Below are 22,674 nucleotides of genomic sequence, written 5' to 3' on the forward strand. Positions count from 1 at the left end.
AATAACCGCACCAAATCCATAACCGCAACACAAAAAAAAAAAAAAAAAAACAAAAACGCACCGCAAAAATAACCGCACTAAGCGGGTTTGAAAATGGATTAACCGCATTTGCGATTAGTGATGATGTTTTGGCTAATAACCGCACCGAACCGCACCGCGCTCACCCCTACTTTTTTTAACGGTTGTTTATTATTTTTTTTAATATAATTTTTATTTTGTAGATTTTGGTTCAATTTTGGTTTTCCTTTTTTCAAGTCACCTGATTGGTCGTTTTTTTTTTAGTAAATTACACGAATAGTCACTATGGTTTGGGTAATTTGCACATTTCATCCCTAACTTATTTTTTTAACTCGGAAAGTCCCTACTGATTGTTTTGTTACGAGCTTGATCCATGTCTTATCTAAAAAGACTATTTCGCCCTTGATTTTTTAATTTATTTAAATAAACATACCCCCAACCTTACTTCCATCTCACCTTACTTTACCTTACATACCCCACTTTATTCAAATAAATTAAATAATCAAGGGCAAAATAGTATTTTGAGGTAAGATAGGGACCAAGCATGCAACATAAACAAGCTGTAGAGACCTTCCGAGTTAAAAAAATAAGTTAGAAATCAAACGTACAAATTATCCCTAATCATAGGGACCATTCGTGTAATTTACTCTTTTTTTTTTTTTTTTTTTTTTTGTCAAAGTAAAGTAGCAAACAGAATCCAACTGTCAAGAAGAGTTGGCAATAAGAACAGAAATTAATTTTCACAAAATGATTGTTTATTTGTTTAATATCTTTTTTCTATTTAATATTCCAAATTATTAGACCAATTTTCATCAATATGTTTTCATTTTCTGGTGTAAACAATAACATCTCCAAACGTTCCAACCAGACATTCCTTTAGCCCAACTTGCATATACACGTAAACAATTAACAAACATGGTATTCGATGTATTTGTATTAGCCTAAAAATAAAGCACAAAGTTTACGTATAAACAAAAACTCATAATAAGACATGTCTATAGTGATACACACCTCTATTTTAAACACTGTATACACTTAAATGTCTTTATGAATTAAGTCACTTACATAAAACAAATTGTGTTACATAAGTCGCCCCACATAATGAGCTCGAGGATATTGCTTTTGTAATTGTGGCCATTGCACAAACAACTGATCAGCCATGTGTAATTTGTAAAGAAGCAAACCACTAAGCGATAGTCTTTTCACTCTTGCAATACTTTCCACATAGAAAATATACGACCATCTAATTCCCAAAACCTAAAACAGTCAACACATGAAAAGTCAAATGTTTGACTTTTGGCAAGGAAATTTTTTGACTATTTGTCAACCATCTTTTAGAAGTAGAAATCAAAGACCCAAATTTTCATGGTATTATTTTAAAAAATTGAAGCATACAAACCTTGAAAATAAACGCGATGGCACATAAGGGAATACAAGTACCGGGACCGTTGCATAGAATCTGTGTAGAGAAAATGGAAAGGTTAAATGCTAGAAATAGCATTGTACTTTATAATAATTAATACTAAACAAAAGTATGGCATCAAAACATTATAAAAGATGAAAAATAAGGGTTTAGGTAATATATGTAAAACTTCGTTTTAATAAAAAAAAAATTAAAATTAAATAGTAGTACCACTTGAGGTCTGATTTTGAGCATGAGCCACAAAGCATGACATAAAGCAAATAATGTTGTCCCGATTGAGGTAATATATGACTGTCCTACTTCACGGCTTCGATAGATTTGCATAAATTTGGTCGACTCTGACACCTGCAAACTTATCTGCACATGACATGACATGACATAACAGTATAAAAAAACTACAGGAGGAACAAACAAAACAAAACACCCATAAGAAATATTATATATATATATATATATATATATATATATATATATATATATATATATATATATATATATATATATATATATCTGATATACCTTATCAGCCAAAGTGTTTTCAAAAACACGCGCTTTTTGAAGACTCATGTTATCGGTTACTGCAGCAATGTAAAATCTTGGAGCAAATCGATCATTTTGCATAACAGATAATAAATTTATCATTTCTGCTGTGTGTCCACCTATATTAAAACCAAGAAATAGTATCAATTTTGAGCTTGAATGTTTTCTTTTTTTTATGTAGGAATAAGAAAAGGAAGCGTTAATATACATACCTGAACCCAAAACAATAAGAGTACTCAAATGTTTTGAAGAAGTGTTACATATCGGTTTACTACCTTGAGATATAACATAAAGAATTCGGACAAGTAGCAGTGTTGTAATAATAACAACAATTGAGATGAACTCCATCATTGAATTTGAAACACCCCCTAAATCCAAATATGAAAATACGCCCATTGAAATCCAAAATATTGGTGAACAAATAGCACTAGAAAAATCAATTCAAGTGATATTTAAGTGGGGAAAAGAAGAAAGTTCATAAAATAGCGTACCTTGGCTTGGAGATGATGATGAACACACGATCCAAGTATCTGAGAATTACATTCTACTAAGATGCAAACAATATAAATCACACACAGAAAATGTATACAAGATAAATACCAAACATCTCATATTTGGATCTACTTCAATTCATAAAGAAATATGCATCAGTCATCTCAAGTGCTTAACAATGAGCATCGGTTATCAGAAAAAAAGAAAGTAAGCTGACTCGATATTTTAACATCAAAGCAGATTAACAGCGATCGATATCAACCAGATGTAATTCAGAAAAAACTGTAGTACAATGCCCTGTTTCAAGAATCAGATAAAACCAACTCTAGATTTTATAACGCGAAACCAGATCACCAAACTGGCTTAAAATTACATCTGCTTCATCGATTCTAGAAGAAATATGTGCTTAATTGGAACAATAAGTTCATGTGCTTCATCGATTAAAAAAAATCATCTGCTTTATCGATACAGGGCAGGGGAGTACCGAAGCAGAAAAAGAAAATGAGAATAACACCAAAACAGAAATTGGGAATCGGATTAACCAGAAATCAGACAGGAATTGAGCTTTAGATTCAAAATCGAATAAGAAATCATGTGTTTATCATCCAATAAGGAAAGTGGGACCTACTGGGAGACCAGAGAAGGAGAAGTCAGTAGCCGGCGCTGGCGCAGGCGCCGGCGATCGGATGTCTGGAGCGGAGATTGTAAGCTGGCAGAACGTTGTGAAGGAGGCTGTGTGAACGAAGCCAGCGAAGCTAGGGTAGTTTTGGGGTAGATAGGTAATTTAACTAAGCTAAAAGAACTTGAAAAAGTCCGTTCCAAAAAGAAATTGTTTTGACAAAACCACAAAATTAGTCTTTTTTTTAATTTAATTTTATTATTATTATTAATTTTTTCCAGTTAGGTCCAAAATAAAAAGTTTGCCTGGAAAAAAAAGTCTTTATTTGGTGTTTGAGTTGATTCTAGTTGTGCATTTCGTTTTCTTTCTCATATACTCGGCATATCGCATTTTCATTTTTTCATTTATGGAGGCAATGCTCATTTATTATCGTTCGTATAATGATATCTAAACAATCACACACTTTTCATTTTCTTCCTCGTTGATGTATTAACCCTAAATCAATGATTTCCACCCAAATCCTTTACCGAGCTGAACTGCAGTTAGATAGGTTGAAGAAAAAAAAAATAATGTTTTCACTGTGGATGATATGACCTACCACGATGGGATTTGATGCATTCACTTTGTATGATGAGTGCTACTATAGTTTTTGAAACTTAAATTTTTTGAAATTTCACATAATATGCCAACTACATTCTATTGTTGTTTTTTATTAGGAAAGTTGATCGTCCCACTTTTTGCAAGATTGAACTTCACCATAATGGGAAGTTCATATCTTTTCTAAATATAAGATATGTGCAACGGAAAGTTAGGTATATTGATTTAGTTGATCATATTGATGAGTTTTTGAGTGCGTGAACTCAATGCTATGATGCTAGAACTAGGATATGTGGTTCCTCCCGTAATATTTTATCATTTCAGAATTCCCGATCAAGACTTGATTTTTGGCCTTACAACTCTTGGTAATGATCAAGATATATATAACCTAGCTAAATATACAAGAGCTAACAAGGTGATTCATCTATATACAGAGCATGATACAACCAACTTGGTTACATATATCATGTAACCAAGTTGAAGAAACCAAAACAAGGAAACCAAAAAATAGTTGATAAACCCCAACATAAAAATGGTAGTTTATCATTACCATTTGTGGTTTATAAGGTGCATCAAAATCACTTTCACCATAAACGAGGAGAACAAGAAAATGAAAGGGACCGGTCCTAGACAATTTAGGGTATGGGGTAAAAATTAGGATCTTAATAATTTTTTTTACAATATCAACATTTTCATTAGAAATTAGGGACCTCATTTGTATTATTAACATTTTCATGAATGAAATTAACATCTTCATTATTAATAATTTCATCATCAATATCCACATTTTCATGTATGATATTATCTCCTCATTAAAAACATTTTCATGTGTGGCATTATTTTGTATATTAGAAGAATTTTTTTTACAAACTTATTCATAGATCTTTTTTAAGCTTCATTAAATTTGTAATGTCCTAATTTTCAAAATAAGTTTTTTCATTTTTAAACTGTAATAAATTCACATTTTCACAAGGATATGTTCAAGGCAAAACCCTTTATTCATAAATCATATGTAAAAATCAGAGTTATAAAGAAAACTATTGTGGAATCTCAAATCATTAAATTCCTGATTAGTGTGTGCAGTCACGCCTTCGCCTTCCCACAAATTGATAAAGTACATGAAAAATATTTAATCGACAACTGTAAGCCAAAGTTTAATGAGTCCCCAAAAATACTTCACACAATAATATACATACAATGCATGCACATATGAGCCTTCAGTCTGACTGGACCGCCTACAACATGAGGTTGGACCGCTCTCCTTGGGCCTACAACACGAGGTTGGACCGCTCTCCTTGGGCCTACAATATCGACTAGACCGCCCGAGTATCTTGTCCTACAACACATAGTAAGATTGCCTCAACCTAACCACAATATGTCGACATATGCAAACAAACAATAATAATCGGCATACACAAGTAATTATAACATATCTACCAATCTAACAAATCAATACAACATATCAACATCCTACACACAAAGGATACATACTACAGTACAAAGTATAGTGAAAAAACTCACTTGAAACAACCATATTAATAATCTTTACTTAGCTTGCAATTTAAATATTACTTATTAATATTTCTTAATATATACATATATATTTTATTCACTTTTGATATCGAGCCAAGAATTAACACTCCAAAATTCATTCTCGTTAATGTTCTATACTTAAATGTCATTATTATAAGTTCAAGAAAACCCAACAAACTTAATATTTTGTCTAAAAAAGTTTAACTAACTTATTACGTGGAATTAAATATCATGAAGAATAAGGGTTTCAAAACTATTCAAAAAACATCAATCATGTTTTGTTTGCTCAAAAAAACTCAACGAATGAAAAAATCACACATTTTTATAAAAACTTGCTGATAAAAATAAAAAATCAATTTTTTTTAAAATTCAGCGAATTTGTAGTAAAAACTGTGATTTTTTTCAAAAAAAATTCAAAAAAAAGTTTTGTGATCTCTAAGTATTTTTTACGCATTTTTATGATTTTTAGGGTTTTTTGTTTTCCATAGATTCCAAACATATATATATATATATATATATATATATATATATATATATATATATATATATATATATATATATATATATATATATATATATAGGACTTGGAGAAGAGAAAAACAAACGTCGTCTATGTTCGATCTCTTGTAGTGATACCAAGAAGGAATTTGTGGTTTGTCTTCACTTTGTAATTAAAATCATTTCACAAAATTGATATCCTCACTTCAATTTAGTTAACTCCTTTATCTCCATCAACCTATTGCCAAAAAACCAAATTTCAACCCATTTAAATAAACAGGTTGGGTTGGGTTGAAATTTTCAACCCAATTATTAAATGAGTTAAACCCGAACTAATCCAGGTCGACTCATTGTCAGCTTTAAGTGACATAGTGAGTGGGAGGGAGCTAACGCATGTTAATTTGTTGATTTATAACAGACATAGTACGTGTTTTGCTTAACCTTAATTTCAACTTGAATAAATCTAGTATGGTATAAAAGAAGCCTTTAGCAATCTAATTCCAAGCATATAATAAAAAAGATTATGGTTTTAGCTCAATTTGCTTCCTTATCTTGCCAACAAACAAGTCTTTATATTTAAGCATACAAGGAATCCGCCAGATGATTGCTACTCACCATACCTGCAACAAGGCCTCTCCTCTCCCCAATGACACAACTACCATTGGTGAAGATGGAGTGTATATGACCATATTGCTCACATCACCTCCAAGTTTCTAGCAACCACCAATGCATGCCTTTGTGCTAAATACCCTTGTTTAAGTTCATAAACATTAATCAAACATACTCTTTTACTCATTTCATAAACCAAATAGTTTTCACTTTGTTATTAATATTTCACCGTAACCTATAATTGTATAGGAGACATAACAAGTTATATATTATGTCATTTTTTTTCCAAAATATATATATGTGCTTCAACTATAAATCAATAAATTAAACTTTTCCACTAGGAACTAATAACTACTGCAAGAAATATAAATAGATATATCTATGTTGGTATACTATTTAAGCTATAACAAAGCTTGCATCAATCTTTCATTTAGAATTAGAACACATAGTAAATATGAAACAAAATTTAAATTTATCTTCTTGAAGGAAAGGCATTTCTAGTCATTGTACTTATCATAAATATCTTAACCAACTACCTTATTTTCAAAAATGTAAATGTAGCATCATGCTTTCATTGAAAGTATTAGCAGATGGTTAATATAACCAATAACCAGACCAAGTACATTGGTTAGAAATACTAGTTGCTATAATAGGTGTGAAACCTTTTAATATTAGCTTCACCTTTTTGGTCAACACCAGTGGGCCCCCCTCCAATTATCAATATTTTGACTGTGAAGATTTGATCTTTTCATTATCTGCAAACAAATATTGCATACAACACAAGATACAATTTAAGTTCCCATGAGAGAAAATATGTAGAAAGACTTAAAATGAAAAAGCTCCTTTTATCTCCACATTAGGAGAGCTTTTTCAATTTATTATTTCGTGGGACCCTTGTATATATTATTTATTTACAATTGGTTGAAAGCCTATAGAGCCCACCAAATCATTGAATAAGATAACAAGAGCTTGTTAATTAACAAACTCTTTGAATCCAATAGCTTTTTCAATTTTCATGAGCTTTTTGAGGCGAAAAAACTCTTGGAAAAACTATGCTCTAAGAGAGTTGACACTCGGAATCGGTCCATTTCAAGAAACAAGGATATTGGAATCAAAACGAAATGATGTAGTTTTTTAAGGTAAATTAGAATCCCTAACTCATGAATTATAAATTAATTTACTGAGCAAACTTGAAGATAACATTCAACTGAATAATTTAAAACTTGTGAAACATACTTTTTGTGGGGTCTCTTTAAGACTTTAGGAAACAGATTCCACTTGACGTAGGTTCAATGCTTGGTTGTTTAGTATGTAAATTTGTTCTTGGTACCTAACAAGAATGAGTAAAGGTTGTGGATTAATATCTAAACATATAATTAAATAGAATATAGAAAAGTAACTTGTTTGGAATTTTGAACGGATATAACATTTGTTAAAGATAAAATAATCAAACAAGCATATTGCTATTATACATGACTATATGCCAAGTCGAGAAAATATGTGGAGGCTAAAGGAGAAAAAGAAGGCTTGGAAATTCTTTTCACTTGTGTAACTACATGAATCCTTAGGATTCACAATATATCCTCATAAGGGTAAGGGTGTCATTTTTTTATGAATCAACTTACATTTTTTTGTGTTCAAGAAGTATCTTTGCATGAGCTATCACAACTTCTTGATCAGCTGAAGAATGTTGAAGTCTTTTCATCTCCTCTTTACATTCAACAAGTTGTTCATCAAGTTGATTGATTAACTGATCTGCAATTTTACGTCTTTTGTCAATCTACATAAGCAATAAAGAGTGATCAGGTTTTAATTTAATATACAGCTTAAAACACAATTCCAACATGCACAATTTATTAATTAGTCATATTAGACTGCAATATTAGCTTCAAACAATGGCAATGGCGTATTTAACTAACATATCCGTGTTTGCTTGATGAGAAAGTTATAAAGGAAAAAAGAATTAGAATTGTACGTTTGTTACAACTCTCGTACAAATTGGCCCATGATAATCCTAAGTATGTTTATTATATGTAAAGAAAACATGCATATGGCATGGTATTTAAACTAAACATACAATAGAGAAAGAACAATACCGATTCCTAGGGTCCTTTAATTGAACTCATCTTGTTTACTTCAATTCTTTGCTGTTTTCAACAAAAACACAGAAGATTAGAGAACAACACAATCAATGTGATATTTTTCTTCTAAGACTACTAGGTGTGGGCAACATGTTATTACATGTTACCACACCCAAAATGTGTCATGTCAGCATCCTACTCATACGTGGTGTTATAACATCCATTGTGGAAATTGGCAACATCTAATAACATGTGATAACACCAATGATTTTCTATTTTATTTTTTATTTTATTTTTTGATGTTTTTTTTTTATATTTCGAATTTGATTATTTATTTATTTATTTATTTATATTTGAAAAGTAAAAATAAAATTTTAATAAAACTTAAATTAAAAAAAAATATTAAAAAAATTACAACAAAACACAAAAACATTTAAAAACCTAAAAAGAAAAAAAAAATGATAAAACATACATTTTTTTGGCCTAAAACTATTCATCTTCATCTTCGTGACCAATATAGATGTAATCCGCCAAGTCTTCACGAAGTTACTTGTGATTTCGCTGATTTTAAATATCAACCACTCTATATAAATATTCCGATATTCCTGGTTGAAATTGCACATGTCTTGGCTCCGTAGGCGAATACGTTGCAGTATTGCATCCTTTATCTTTGACAACCATGTTATGCATTATGATACATGCATACATGATATATCGTAGAGTATCTAACTCATAAGGTCTCGTCGCATGTTCAACTATGTGTCATTTTAATTTCAAAACCCCAAAAGCACGTTCAACGTCCTTACGTGCTCCTTCTTGTCGTCTCTTGAAATATTTGTCTCTTGGATCTATTGGGTGTCGAAACGCCTTCACAAACGTGGAATATTGTGGATATATTCCGTCTCTAAGGTAATACCCAAACTTATATTCATTTCTATTCACTGTGAAAGGAGCATACGGGGCTTTTCCTGAAAAAAGGTTGTCAAATATTGGTGATTGATCGAGAACGTTGACGTCGTTGTTAGAACCCGCAACCCCGAAAAAAGCATGTCAAATCCATAAATCTTGTGAAGCAACAACCTCTAATACCAACGAAGGCGCTCCATGATGACCGCTCGAATACTAGCCTTTCCACGCTACTGGGCAATTTCTCAATTTCCAGTGTGTGCAGTCAATGCTTCCAAGCATACCCGAAAAACCATGTCTTTCTTCATGCACCGCATATAGTTGTTGCATACAGGGGCGGATGCAAGATTTCATAGTAGGGGTTGCACGGGAAGATTAAGGGTTGCACGATAGTATAAAAAATAAAAAATTTAAAAAAATTCGAAATTTTTTCCACTGCGGCGGGAAAATTTAGGGGTTGCCTGTGCCACCCCGGAACCCCCCTAAATCCGCCCCTGGTTGCATATCATGCAACGAAGGTTTGCGCAAGTATTGGTCATCGAAGGTTTCGACAACACCTCTTGCCAATAAATACAAACTTTCTCGTGCGGTCCTCTCAGACATTCTCATATAATCGTCAACAGAATCGGGTGACTCCCCCATTGCCATAAGTTTAATTGCAGCTACATTTTTGCAACCCTGTAAAGCCTCGTTTGCCTCTAGCATCATATCTCATTTGGAAAAATTCATACCTAATTAAATATTAAACATGTAAAAATTGTATTTATTTTATCTAAAAGTGACATTTTTTAAATTATAAAAGTTGAATCGAACAATACCTTGCTTCCATAGCGTTGGCTATCATTTCAAAGATATTTTTTCGCAAACGAAATCTTCTTTTGAAATCGCTTGGTCGGTAGATACAATTTTCCGCAAAGTAATCGTTAACTAGCCGTCGATACCCTTCCTTACGATCTCTATTTAACGTCGCACGTCGCGTGAGTAGTGGAGCTGGATCTGGCTGTAGTAGGTTGTCTATGTAATACTGGTACATCATACTCACGAACAAATCGTCTTCGTCGTTATCATCATTGTACGGATGAGCCTGATCAAATTCATTCATAGTTGGTTGATTTTTGTGTTTGTGTTTTGAGTGATATAGAAATAGAGATAGATATAGAGAAATATGTGTAGTAAAAAGAATGAGGTATATATATAAAATGAAAATGTAATTAGTAATTTTTTTTTATTAAAGTTACTGTTTTTAAACGGTTTGAATTTGCAAACGGTCGACTTTTTACGCGTGACGAGATGTTACCACCAAGCGCGAGATAACATAACATTCAATAACGGGAGAGGGGGGGGGGGGGGTGTTCCCCCTTATGGCGCTGCCACATCAGATAACGCCATACGGGCATTGCCCACACCCGCCCCTCTAATTCTTCGTTTCGAAAAGTAGCTTTTGTGTTCGACAACTCTTATACAAAGAGGCAAAGAAGACATACGAAACCCTATACAAAGAGGCAAAGAAGACATACGAAACCCTAACCCGTTTCTCGCCCTTCTCTTTCTGAAATATGATAAACTGGAAATAATGCGAACGGGTATATTTAGTTCTTAGCTTTTTCTTTTATGTCCATCAGTCCTTCGTCTTTCAATCCTTTCCAGCTTTAGTCCTTTAATTCTTTTTCGTTTTCATTTTAGCTTGAATTAACCTCTACTACTTCAAAACATACATGCCTAACAGCCTCAGGTGAGGAACTCAGGTTGAAAACAAACCGATGTCGTGAATAATTTGTTGGAAATTTATTTAATAAATAAACAAACATAAACAAGATTTTTTGTTAGTTTAGTTAAATGAACAAATACAAACAACGGTTGGAATTCGAAGACCACGATATCTTATTTATAATTGACATGCTAATTTGTCGATCCATCCTTGTAATAATAATAATCATTACTAACATAACACGATTTGGATTTAATATTTATCATCATCAAAATAAAACAAGATTAACATTAAATGTTATTCACATGCACGACATGCACCAAGAATATTTGTATAAGTTAAGTGTTACAAAGATATTTATTCATCTAGTATGAGCATGTGTAGATTGTAAGGATCTATTGATAAGACAAATTGTAGTTTCCCCCACGAGTGGCTTGAGAGAAAGTTGTACATATTTTTTGCAAGGGGAAAATGCAGAAAAACCAACCAATTATACATGTATATGTACAAAAACCCTTATATTATTTTTATGTTTAAAACATCCTTATATTATTATTTACATTTCAAATAAAACCAAATTGTAGATTTTTAGAAGAAACGATCAGCTAAAAATATAATATGATATACATATCCTTTATACTTCTTTGATTATATGCAAAAACATGTCAAACCGAAATATATTTCGATTACTTTCATTCGATTGTATTCTTTATATGGTTGATTTCTTGTTTCTTAACTAATTGTTTTTTTTTATCCCAATTAAAATCAATGTAGTATTGATAAACAAAAATGTAAGTGACATTAGATTTATAGTTGTCAATTTTTCTTAAAACCTCGTATTTTGATCTTTTTCGAATGATAACTATTAATATAAGGATTTTTCTGAATATAAAAATAAAATAAGGGTTTTTCTGCAGATACATGTATAATTGGTTGGGTTTTTGTGCATTTTTCCCTTTTTGCAAAGTGAAAATGTTGTTTACAATTATATGAGTTTTACTTATATTATGCATATTGATGTTGTTAAGATTTCAAGAAGAGAAATTTTAATACCATATGTGTGAATTGAGATAAGTATCCTCTAGTGAGAAGTTGAGCAATGACTTAACCCAAAATAAATGAAATTGTTACATAACCAAACAATACCAAAGTTTTCATATTCACTCTTTTAGACTTGTATAACATAGTATGTGTTTGTTAACCTTAAAACTTCAAACCGAATAAACTAGTTTGGTATAATAAAAGGGTTTATCAATCCAATCCAATTCCAAGCATAATAAACAAACAAGATTAGGGTTTTAGCCCTAGCTGCTTCCTTGTTTTCCCAACAAACAAATCTTTAGATTTTAGCATACCAGGAACTCTCCCAATCGATGTCACACACCATACTTGCAACAAGGCCTCTCGTCTCCCCAATGACACAATTGCCGTTGGTGATCCCGGAGTGTATTTTACCATATTGCCCCCATCACTTCCATTTATCAGCAACTCCAAATTTTTAGCAACCACCAATGCATGCTTTTGTGCCAAATATCCTTGTTTAAGTTCCTAAACATCAATCAAACATTGTCATTTCACAAAGAACACATTATACAATTGGCAAAAATGAGCCAAAGAAACATACAACATGTGATGAGACTTACTGCAACATCAGTGATATCTCCAATTGCAAAGATATTGTCAAACCCTTTGACCCTAAAATTTGCATCAACCATTAATCTACCACTATCATTCAAACTATCCTTGAGACTTGTCTCTTTAAGCCATGATGAACCAATCGGATCACTTGTGCATTTAAAATAACAATCAGCCATGATAGTTTCACCTTCAGATGTTTTATAAGTTCCATCATCAGAGCTGGAAGTCAAATCCACAGATTGACCTAAAATTACCTCAACTTTCTTTAGAGTTAACCAATCAAGCACCTTTTTACTACCCTTTTCATCTATAAACTCCAGCAATCTTGAACCCTTGTGAACTAGTTTCACCTTTTTGGTGGGAAAATCAACAGCAATTTCAGCTGCAAGTTCCACACCAGTGGGTCCCCCTCCAATTATCAATATTGACTCTGAAGATTTGATCTTTTCATTATCTGCAAACAAAGATTGCAAATTGGCCTCAGACATCACATGTTACCTCTTCTTTTACAAAGTTTTGTAAATAAGCAATTTGGAATGATATGAAAGTTTTTTAAAATTACCTGCTTCATACTCCCTGAGCTTCTCAGGTTTTGTGACACATTTGCTACCCATGTGACCTGTGGCAATTACAAGATAATCATATGAAATCAGGCGACCTTCTGTGGTTGACACTTCATTGTCTTCAATCCCATTTGCATCAGATGTGATAATACTTGCACCTTGAAGATATTCATGGTGATTAATCACAGATCTTTTTGCAAATGATGGTTCCACCATTGACCTCAACCTTGCCCATGTCACCTCAAAATACTCTTTCCTGGATAAAAAAAAATGGAAATTGAATAGGAGCATAATACAGAATGAGGTAAAAAAGAAGGAATACATGATCCTACTGGTTATTCATATAGTCCTTCACTCCTTCATATGGAGTATAAGAGTAAACATTTGTTTTCAAAAGATAAACAAGTTAAACATATGATTATTCATCTCAAAGAAAAGGTCGCATAACTACATAAGGGTGTATATTTGTGCGACCATATCCAATGTGCATTTAAAAGCTTAAAGAATTACAATCAGAATCAGATAATTGATTAAGGTGAGAAATAGGTATCAGTTGATTAACGTAAGATATAGGTAGCAATTTACATATATCTCGATGATAGAATGTTTCCTTATTGCAATTCCCTAAATGATCATAAAATCGTAGTAATCACTTTACCGAAATACTCAGAGCTAGACAAGTATTTTGTTTCGGATTGAAATGAATACCGTTAATGGAGGGTGAAAGTAAGGGCACGGGAAATAAAGGATCTTAAGAACATTTCCGATTGAATATCAGCTTAGAAAAATTCCAATCAATCAAAAAACATGGGAGAAGAGAAGAGAAGGATTAGAAACTTACGAATCAATGAGGGTGAAATCAAAATGTCGATGCTTTTGAAGGGTTTTGCAAAGAAGAGAACCTGCTACGCCGCCACCAATAACCACCACTCTCTTCTTCTTCTTATCGACTCCCGGTTCTGCCATTACTATACACACTTCACTGCTAAAGATCGATAACAAATTTCAAAGTGCAAAACCCTAGACTGCGCTTCGAATCAAAACCCAGCGAATCAGTATATTAAGAGGTGAATTTGATCAAGATTGGAATCAAGAAAAGGCGGAAGAAAAAGGTAGTTAAAAAACGATGCTCGATCGAAGGACGCACTGATTGGCTGGATCGAAGGACGCGGTGATTGGCTGCGCATCGTTTTAACCAGGATTTATGTTTGACTTCGACTCAAATGGTCAAAATTTGTGATATAGATGTAAAATATCCAAAGCACAGGGACCATTACTTAATTTCCTCTAAGAGAACTTATTATTATTATTATTATTATTATTATTATTATTATTATTAAATGTTGGAATCCTAAGTCGATGAGGACATGGAGATCAATATACTTTTTTTTAAGCAAAAATTCATGAAGTTTCCGGACCACCTCTGCAACCCTGTGCAGTAGAAGAGGTGGATCAAACGATTCCAGACTGTAATAAGAAGTGTGTTTTTTTTTAACATCTGAATGTTGTTGCAGATATTAAAAAAATTAAAATAAACCGATTTTATAAACCGAAAATAGTTTTTTAATACCGAAAAATTAATAATGTACGATTTTTCAGCAAAAAAATAATGATATTTCAACAAAAAAAATAAAGATATTTAGCAAAAAATAATGATATTTCATCAAGAAGTTATCATTATTCAATATAAAAAAATGAAAATTTTTTTTACAAGAATAAACAAAAAAAGAAAAAAAAATGTAAATAAGATTTCAGCAACATATAAATAAGATTTCAGCAAGAAAAAAGAAGAAGAAGAGGTTGGAAGAGCAATACAAGTGTTGCATCAAACAGAACACGTGCATAGGTTTTTTACTCTGAAGACTTCTAAAAAACAAACAACTGTGAGATTAAAAGTGTTGCGTGTCTGTTGTGCTGTGCAACAATAGGAGGTCTGAAGATGTTTTTTACAAAAAAAAAAAAACAATACCTAAGTAATCGTAAAGATTACAAGTTGGCCATGAATCCTAATTGTAGTCTAATAGCAAGTCTGTTATTAGAAGTCTATAAATACAATGTCTTAGTCGAGTTTTAGGATTTAAGAGAAAACAAATGTAAAGGTTTTTGAGTTATATTTCCTTATTTAATCATAGAGTTATTTTGATTATACACACTTGTGCATATTTAATTGGTATCAGAGCTAAGGCTGTGAGATCAGACTTCTTACTTGTTGAACAAGGAAGTCAACATGGCGGGAGACGAAAGAGTTACATGCGGTACTTTGGGGAGGGAGAAGAGACTGGAACGACCTCTGTTACATGTCCGATGCTCACACCCACCAATTACATAGTGTGGGCAACGAGGATGAAGGTTGTGCTCCGCATTCACAAAGCTTGGAGCATGATTGATCCAGTAACCGCAATAAGAGAAGAGAAGGACTGTCTTGCATTAGGTTTGCACTATCAAGCTTTGCCGGAAAGTTTGATTATGCAAATTGGAGAAGTCGATTCTTCAAAAGCCTTGTGGGATGCAATCAAGGCTTGACACATTAGGGCTGATCGAGTGAAGGAGGCCCGATTCTAGACCTTAATGGCTGATTTCAATAGACTGAAGATGCATGAGACTGAATCGATCACTGCTTTTAGCGGGAAATTGTCGGGAATCACCTCAAAATCGACTGCTTTAGGAGAAGTGATCGAAGAATCCAAATTGGTTAAGAAATTTCTGAAAGATTTGCCTAGAAATTTCATCCACATAGTTGCTTCTTTGGAACAAGTCTTGGATCTCAAATCGGTTGGATTTGAAGATGTTGTGGGAAGGCTTAAAGCTTATGAAGAAAGGATTAGGGAAGAGGGTGATGATGGAGGAGAAGAACCGAAAGTTCTGTGGTCATCGAGCAGTGGCGGTAGTGGTTTAGGTGGTGGCAATGGCTTGTCTGGTGGAGCGAAGGAAAGATCGACAAAGGGAAAGGGGGCATCGATTGGTAATCATGGAGCAAGAGGATTTAGTGGATCATGAGGGTTTAATGGGTTTGATGGGTCAAGTGGCCCTAAATCATGTAATCAAGTATCACAAAGGGGTAAGCCCAATCACCACAAGTCCAATTCTGATTTAACTCAACCCGATTCCACCAATTGCAAAAATTGTAATTGTTGTTGTGACAAAAATCGGAAAAATAGGGAAAAAGAACGATCTAAGGTGATTTGTTTTAGGTGTGAAAAATAGCATCCCTTTGCCTTTAAATGTCCGGAACGACTCCAAAAATTACAAGAAGGTGATTTTTTGGAATATGACGACAACGACGAGCCTGTATTTTAAAGACAAGCCGTAGTTGAAGAATTCTATAGAAGGACTTAGAGATTTGGGGGGTGATTGTTGGAATCCTAAATCGATGAGGACTTGGAGACCAAGTAATTATAAAGATGGAAAGTTAGCCATGAATCCTAAGTGTAGTCTAATAGCAAGTCGGTTTTTAGAAGTCTATAAATACAATGTCTTAGTCAAGTTTTAGGATTTAAGAGAAAAAATATAAATGTTTTTGAAAAAGAAGGACGGGTCACACAGGATGTGCATTGATTATCGAGAGCTAAATAAACTAACAGTGAAAAACCGTTATCCATTACCGAGGATCGACAATTTATTTGATCAGCTGCAGGGTGCGTCTTAGTTTTCCAAGATTGATCTTCGGTCGGGGTACCATTAGATGAGGATTTGGGATGAGGATATACCAAAGACAACTTTTAGGACTCGATATGGGCACTATGAGTTTGTGGTGATGCCATTCGGGCTCACCAATGCCCCAACATCGTTCATGGATCTCATGAACAAGGTGTGCAGACTGATGTTGGATCAGTCGGTGATTTTTTTTGTTGACGATATCATATTCTATTCTAAGACCAATGAGCAGCATCTGAGGGAGGTATTGGAGACACTGAGAATGGAAAGGATTTATACCAAGTTCTCTAAGTGTGATTTCTGGCTGTGAGAGGTACAGTTTTTGGGACACATCATCAACCAGGAGGGTATTTCGGTGGATCCAACCAAGGTTGAGGCAGTGATGCAGTGGGAAGTACCGAAGAATGCATCCGAGATCCGTAGCTTCTTGGGTTTAGCGGGCTATTATCAAAGATTCATCAAGGATTTCTCCAAGATCATCATGCCTTTGACCCGTTTGATCAAGAAGAATGTGACATTTCGATGGGGGCACGAATCAACAATTAGCTTTTGAGACACTGAGACAGAGGTTATGCGAGGCTCCGGTTCTAGTACTACCTGAGGGGCTTGATGATTTGGTAGTGTACTGTGATGCATCGATCTCAGGGTTAGGCGCGATACTGATGTACAGGGGGCATGTGATTGCGTACGCCTTAAGGCAGTTGAAGCCTTATAAGGTGAATTACCCCACTCACGACTTGGAATTGGGGGTAGTAGTGTTTTCCCTCAAAATTTGGAGACACTACTTGTATGGCGTACGATGCACTATTTATACTAATCATAAGAGTTTGAAGTATTTGATGGACCAGTAGAACCTCAACATGCAACAGAGGAGGTAGTTGGATGTGCTGAAAGATTATGAGTGTGAGATCTTATTGTTGGATTAGTTTCTAAGTCCATAACTATATTTGGTATGTACTTGACCTGATTGTGCATGGTTCTTTTGGGTTGCCTTTATCAAAGCAACTTCACTGGATGAATAATAGAGAAAGAGGTTATTATGGTTTATTAATATATTATAAGAATAATATATTAAAAGAGAAATCATATTTATTTAAATAACATTGGTCAAGAATTAATTAAGAATTAACTTTGTGGTCAAAAGAGGTTAATTGAATTAAGGGGACTAAACCTGTAATTATGTGATAGTTGCAGAGTTGGGTAAGGAAACTCTAGAGTATAGGGTGGATGAATTCTAAGGATAAGGCCTTAGGAATTCGTCCAAAGGGGGGCTTCTAGAATTATCCTTGGGCTGCTTGGTGGCTAAGTAACCAAATAAGGATAATCACTGAAACCATAATTTCCACGCCTATATAAAGACCCCTAGGGCTAGGGATTTCGGCTACACTTGAACCCTAGAAGTCTTGGAGCCGATTTTTCCCTCTTTCTTCTCTTTATTGATGCATCCAAATGTTTTTGGTGTTTATGATTCATTATAGGCACAACATTTGGGGTGCTAAGGTTCTCAAATCTTCAAGATCTACAATCAACAATCAAGGTATTCATCTAACTTGTTTATTTGATATTCAACAAGTTTTGTTGTATGCTAGATTAAGGTTTATAAGCTTTGGATAAATTTGCATGTACAATAGAGAAACCTAGATCCAAAACTTTAGGGTTTTGCATGTGCAGACAGGAAGTTCTTTTGCTCAAAACCCATCACTTATACTATTCAGGGAAGGCCAACGTGGTGGCCGATGCTTTGAGCTGCAAGACGACAGGTTCCCCAAATGGGAACATTTGCTTGAGGATGACGGTGATCTCACCATTGTTAGATACGATAAAACAAGCTCAAGTTAAGGGTGTGAAGAAGGAGAATTAGAAGATATAGCGGATTCGTGGTCAGTATCTCTTGTTTGTTCGAGATAGCCGATGTCTTCTGACACAGTGTGGTCGGGTGTGGGTATCGGTGACTGGGGGAGTGAGACATAAGATATTGAAGGAGGCACACAAGTCCAAGTTCTCTATACATCCGCGGGCTACAAAAATGTATAGAGATCTGAGACAGAGCTATTGGTGGTCCTACATGAAGCGGGAGATCACTTGGTTCGTGGAGCGGTGCTTGACCTACAGGAAGGTCAAGGCCGAACATCAGCGGCCGCATGGCAAGTTTTATATGCTACCCATTCCTATGTGGAAGTGGGAAGAGATCACTATGGACTTCATGACGAAGTTACCAAGGACAACGAGGGCGTGGACGCCATATGGGTGACTGTGGACAAATTGATGAAGAGTGCCCACTTTATTCCGATCTTCGAGAGCATCTCTGAGGAGAAATTAGCGGATATTTACATGAGAGGGGTGGTGGTTAGGCACGTGGTGCCAGTGTCAGTAGTCTCTGATCGGGACATTCAATTCACATCTAGATTTTGGAAGAAGTTCCATGAGGAACTGGGTACTCAGTTGCGTTTCAGCACGACATACGACCTCCAAACAGATGGCCAAAGTGAGAGGACAATCCAGACACTCAAGGATATGCTTCGGGCATGCGTGTTGGATTTTGGAGGTAGTTGGGATACATACCTCCCATTGGCAGAGTTTTCATACAACAATAGTTACCATGCCTTTATCGACCGACCTCCGTTTGAGATGTTGTATGGTTGGAGATGTAGGACCCCGGTTTGGTGGGGTGAGGTTGGACACCGAGTCATGGGGCGCACTGAGGAAGTGCTCAAGATTATCAGGCTGATTTAGCAAGTGCGTGACCGGCTGTGAGTCTCACAAATCCGTAAGAAAAGTTATGTTGACCGCCGACGATCGGAGCTTGAGTTCCAGGTGGACTTTGTGTTACTGAAAGTGTCCCCATGGAAAAGAGTCATTAGGTTCCGGAAAAGGGGCAAGCTAGGACCCTGATATATTGGACGGTTCAGGATTTCGACCCGAGTGGGAAGGTGGCTTACTGCTTGGATCTTTCGGACGAGCTTAGCCAAATACACAACACCTTCCACGTGTCTCATCTCTGGAAGTGTGTCATATATGAGACAGCGGTCGTTTCTCTGGACGACATTCAGGTGGACGAGAGCTTGAACTACATTGAGAGGCCTGTTGCGATTTTGGATAGGAAGACCAAGGTTCTTCGGAACAAGGAAGTGAAACTAGTAAAGGTGCAATGGCAACATCGAAAGGGCTCCGAATGGACATGGGAGTCGAAAAAGGAGATGTGAGATCACTATCTGGACTTGTTCGCATTAGTAGACTTCGAGGACGAAGTCTAGTTCAAGTAAGGGAGCTTTGTAACACATGTTCCACCCATCATTTAATTTTCTTAAGTTCTAGGGTTTTATGCTAGGACTCGATGAGTTGGGGAGATCCAATTCGTCGAGTATAGGTTAATTGCGAGGATGCGAGATTTAGATCCTACTCGATGATTCGGAAGGCCCCGACTCGACGAGTAGGCGCTGTAAAGGAAAACCCTAATTTTTAGGGTTTGCATCCTATATAAAGGACTTAATCTGCCTCTTGTGGCCTTCCTTACCACTTCATTACCTAGAGAAGAAACCCTACCCAGAGAAGAAACCCTAGCCGTTCTTTGTTGCTTCCTTGTGCTTGAGAGGCTAAGAGAGTGTTTTTGGTGCATTTTGTTGAAGAAGTTTGAAGGTTGAGAAGCTTGGAACGGGAAGGATCTTGTAGATCCAGTATCTACAATGTTTGGGCATCTATTTGAAGGTAACAAGTTGTTACATTGATCATTCTGGCATTAGATCCCCTTGTTCTTGGGTTTTAGGCCATTTTTAAAATATTTGTGAAGCTTTTCGGGTGTTGGGAAAGATCTGGAGTTGCAACTTCAGATTTGAACTCTTATAAGTCCTTAGAGTTATAAAGTCATTGAATTTATTAAGAATTGGCCCTTATCTTTGGCTAAAACCCCTCCCTTAGCTTGGTATTGGCATTTAAGAGCTTGCATGCAAGTAAAGTTTGCAACTTGATATGGAAACCATGCCTTAGGAGGCTAGATCTGCAATTTGGAGATTTAGGGAAGCTTAAAAACGTCTGAACACATAAAGGGCTGAAGGAACTCGTCGAGTCCCTTAGCCTACTCAACAAGTCGGGTAGGGTTTACCCATATTTGAGATTTTGAGTGATTTCGGTGAAGGATTAGGGTTTTCGGCCTACATGAGTTTTTGGTCTTCTGGACGTTAAGGGACTTGACGTGTTACACACGTAACTCGGCGAGTTGATGAGTTACTCAGGTAACTCAACGAGTTGATGGATGCACTGGACGAGTTGAGGTCAACATGGGCCGTTAACGTTGACTTTTACCATGATTGACCAGGGTTGACTTTGAGGGCATTTATGGTATTTCGAGATTGTGACAAGTTAATGACATGATGATTATAGGAAGTTGAATTGGAGCTGTGTGTTGGGATTTATCTGATCTCATCTTGTCAGTTCAACATTCACGAGAGGTGAGTCTCCTCACCATACCAATGGGTTGTAGGCACGAAGGCCGAACCAATTTTTGATATGTGGTACACTCGTTGTTGTAGAGATACATGGTATGACAGTCAGTTATGATAAGTGTTATGCTAGCTATATATGTGATACTTGCAGGGAAGACCATGGGGGGAGCCCATGACACTTGGATGTAAGACCATGTGGGGGAGCCCATGGCTTTCCAACTAAAGACCATGGGGGGAGCCCACGGAACTTAGGTGTAAGACCATGTAGGGGAGCCCATGAAATCCTGGAGTAAGACCTTGGGAGGAGCCCACGATGTCCTTTTATGTTTGTATGCATGGCTTATGTGGTTTATGTAGCTTTTATAGCTAATCTGATTATGTGATTATGTGGATTGTGTGGGGTATGCTATGGGAAACTCACTAAGCATTATCTTATAGTTTGTGGATTTGTTTCAGGTACATCTGAGCCTAAGGGAAAGGGCAAGGCTTGATGACTTGACATGCATTCTCTCTCGGGCATTTTTATGGGACACTGATGATTGGAATAATATTGTTATTGTTATGAATTTGAAAACAAATGTATTTGAGATTTTATGGTTTATGGAAAATGTCTTTTGAAAATTGGGTTGTTACACAATGTATCGATAATAACGCTTAATAAGGTAATTCGTGACTACATTCAAAGGATTTTCGTTTAACACAATTTCATGTGAGGCAAAATTGCATAAAATATTGAATTATTTTTTTACTTGTACAATAACCCTAAATGATAATATTTACTTTTCAGGGAGGTTGACTAGTGTACTCACCCTGTATGCAGAGATGGTACTTCAGAGGAGGATGTAAAAGTATGTTCGATGGCAAGAAATAAATATCTCGCCCGAGATCGCATCTCCGTTCCTATCTGACATTTTTTGAGTATTCTATTTAAAAAAAATTATGTTGTAGATTTGAACCACCATACATGTTCATATGGGAAATGACGCAATTTGGGTATAACATGTGGTCATGCTATTGCGACTTCATGTTATTTAAACATCACATAATTAGCCAATATGGTTCAGATATATTATCGGATTGATGTGTTTTGAACTACCTACCAGACACAAAATGTGCACCATCTTCCCCCTCCATTTGAATGGGAAATACCACACCTATTTATGATCGTTTTAATGCATATGTAATCACAATTAATTATGTTTGTAATCGATTTGGAGTGACTATTGAAAATTATGATTGCCCTTATATTTATTACATGTTACAAATACATAAAAAAAGATATTTTACTAATAACATAACTTGTCAGTTGCTAAATTACTTGTTCATCTTCATCTAATAAATCGTTGTCGATCTTGT

At 35.1% G+C, this 22,674-nt stretch overlaps 3 protein-coding genes across 3 annotated transcripts; all 3 read right to left on the bottom strand.

Moving 5' to 3' along the window:
- Positions 1-924: 924 nt before the first annotated feature.
- LOC145018466 (UDP-N-acetylglucosamine transferase subunit ALG14-like protein) lies at positions 925-3,250 on the bottom strand. Its single transcript, XM_078976346.1, has 7 exons — positions 3,102-3,250; positions 2,473-2,525; positions 2,194-2,349; positions 1,961-2,100; positions 1,652-1,798; positions 1,418-1,477; positions 925-1,275 (listed from the first exon to the last, which is right to left on the bottom strand). Exons 3-7 carry the CDS (start codon positions 2,330-2,332, stop codon positions 1,099-1,101), a joined length of 663 nt encoding a protein of 220 aa, XP_078832472.1. The 5' UTR covers positions 2,333-2,349; positions 2,473-2,525; positions 3,102-3,250; the 3' UTR covers positions 925-1,098.
- A 3,830-nt stretch (positions 3,251-7,080) lies between these two features.
- LOC145016282 (uncharacterized) lies at positions 7,081-9,958 on the bottom strand. The gene is made up of 4 exons (XM_078974653.1): positions 9,778-9,958; positions 9,191-9,378; positions 7,955-8,109; positions 7,081-7,084 (listed from the first exon to the last, which is right to left on the bottom strand). The coding sequence occupies exons 1-4, from the start codon at positions 9,956-9,958 to the stop codon at positions 7,081-7,083; spliced, it is 528 nt and encodes a 175-aa protein (XP_078830779.1).
- A 2,198-nt stretch (positions 9,959-12,156) lies between these two features.
- LOC145018400 (uncharacterized) lies at positions 12,157-14,423 on the bottom strand. Its single transcript, XM_078976290.1, has 4 exons — positions 14,067-14,423; positions 13,225-13,481; positions 12,668-13,116; positions 12,157-12,572 (listed from the first exon to the last, which is right to left on the bottom strand). Exons 1-4 carry the CDS (start codon positions 14,189-14,191, stop codon positions 12,315-12,317), a joined length of 1,089 nt encoding a protein of 362 aa, XP_078832416.1. The 5' UTR covers positions 14,192-14,423; the 3' UTR covers positions 12,157-12,314.
- Positions 14,424-22,674: the final 8,251 nt, after the last annotated feature.

This window comes from Lactuca saligna, chromosome 9 (assembly GCF_052625555.1).
Source record: "Lactuca saligna cultivar CGN05327 chromosome 9, ASM5262555v1, whole genome shotgun sequence".
Taxonomy (NCBI): Eukaryota; Viridiplantae; Streptophyta; class Magnoliopsida; order Asterales; family Asteraceae; genus Lactuca; species Lactuca saligna.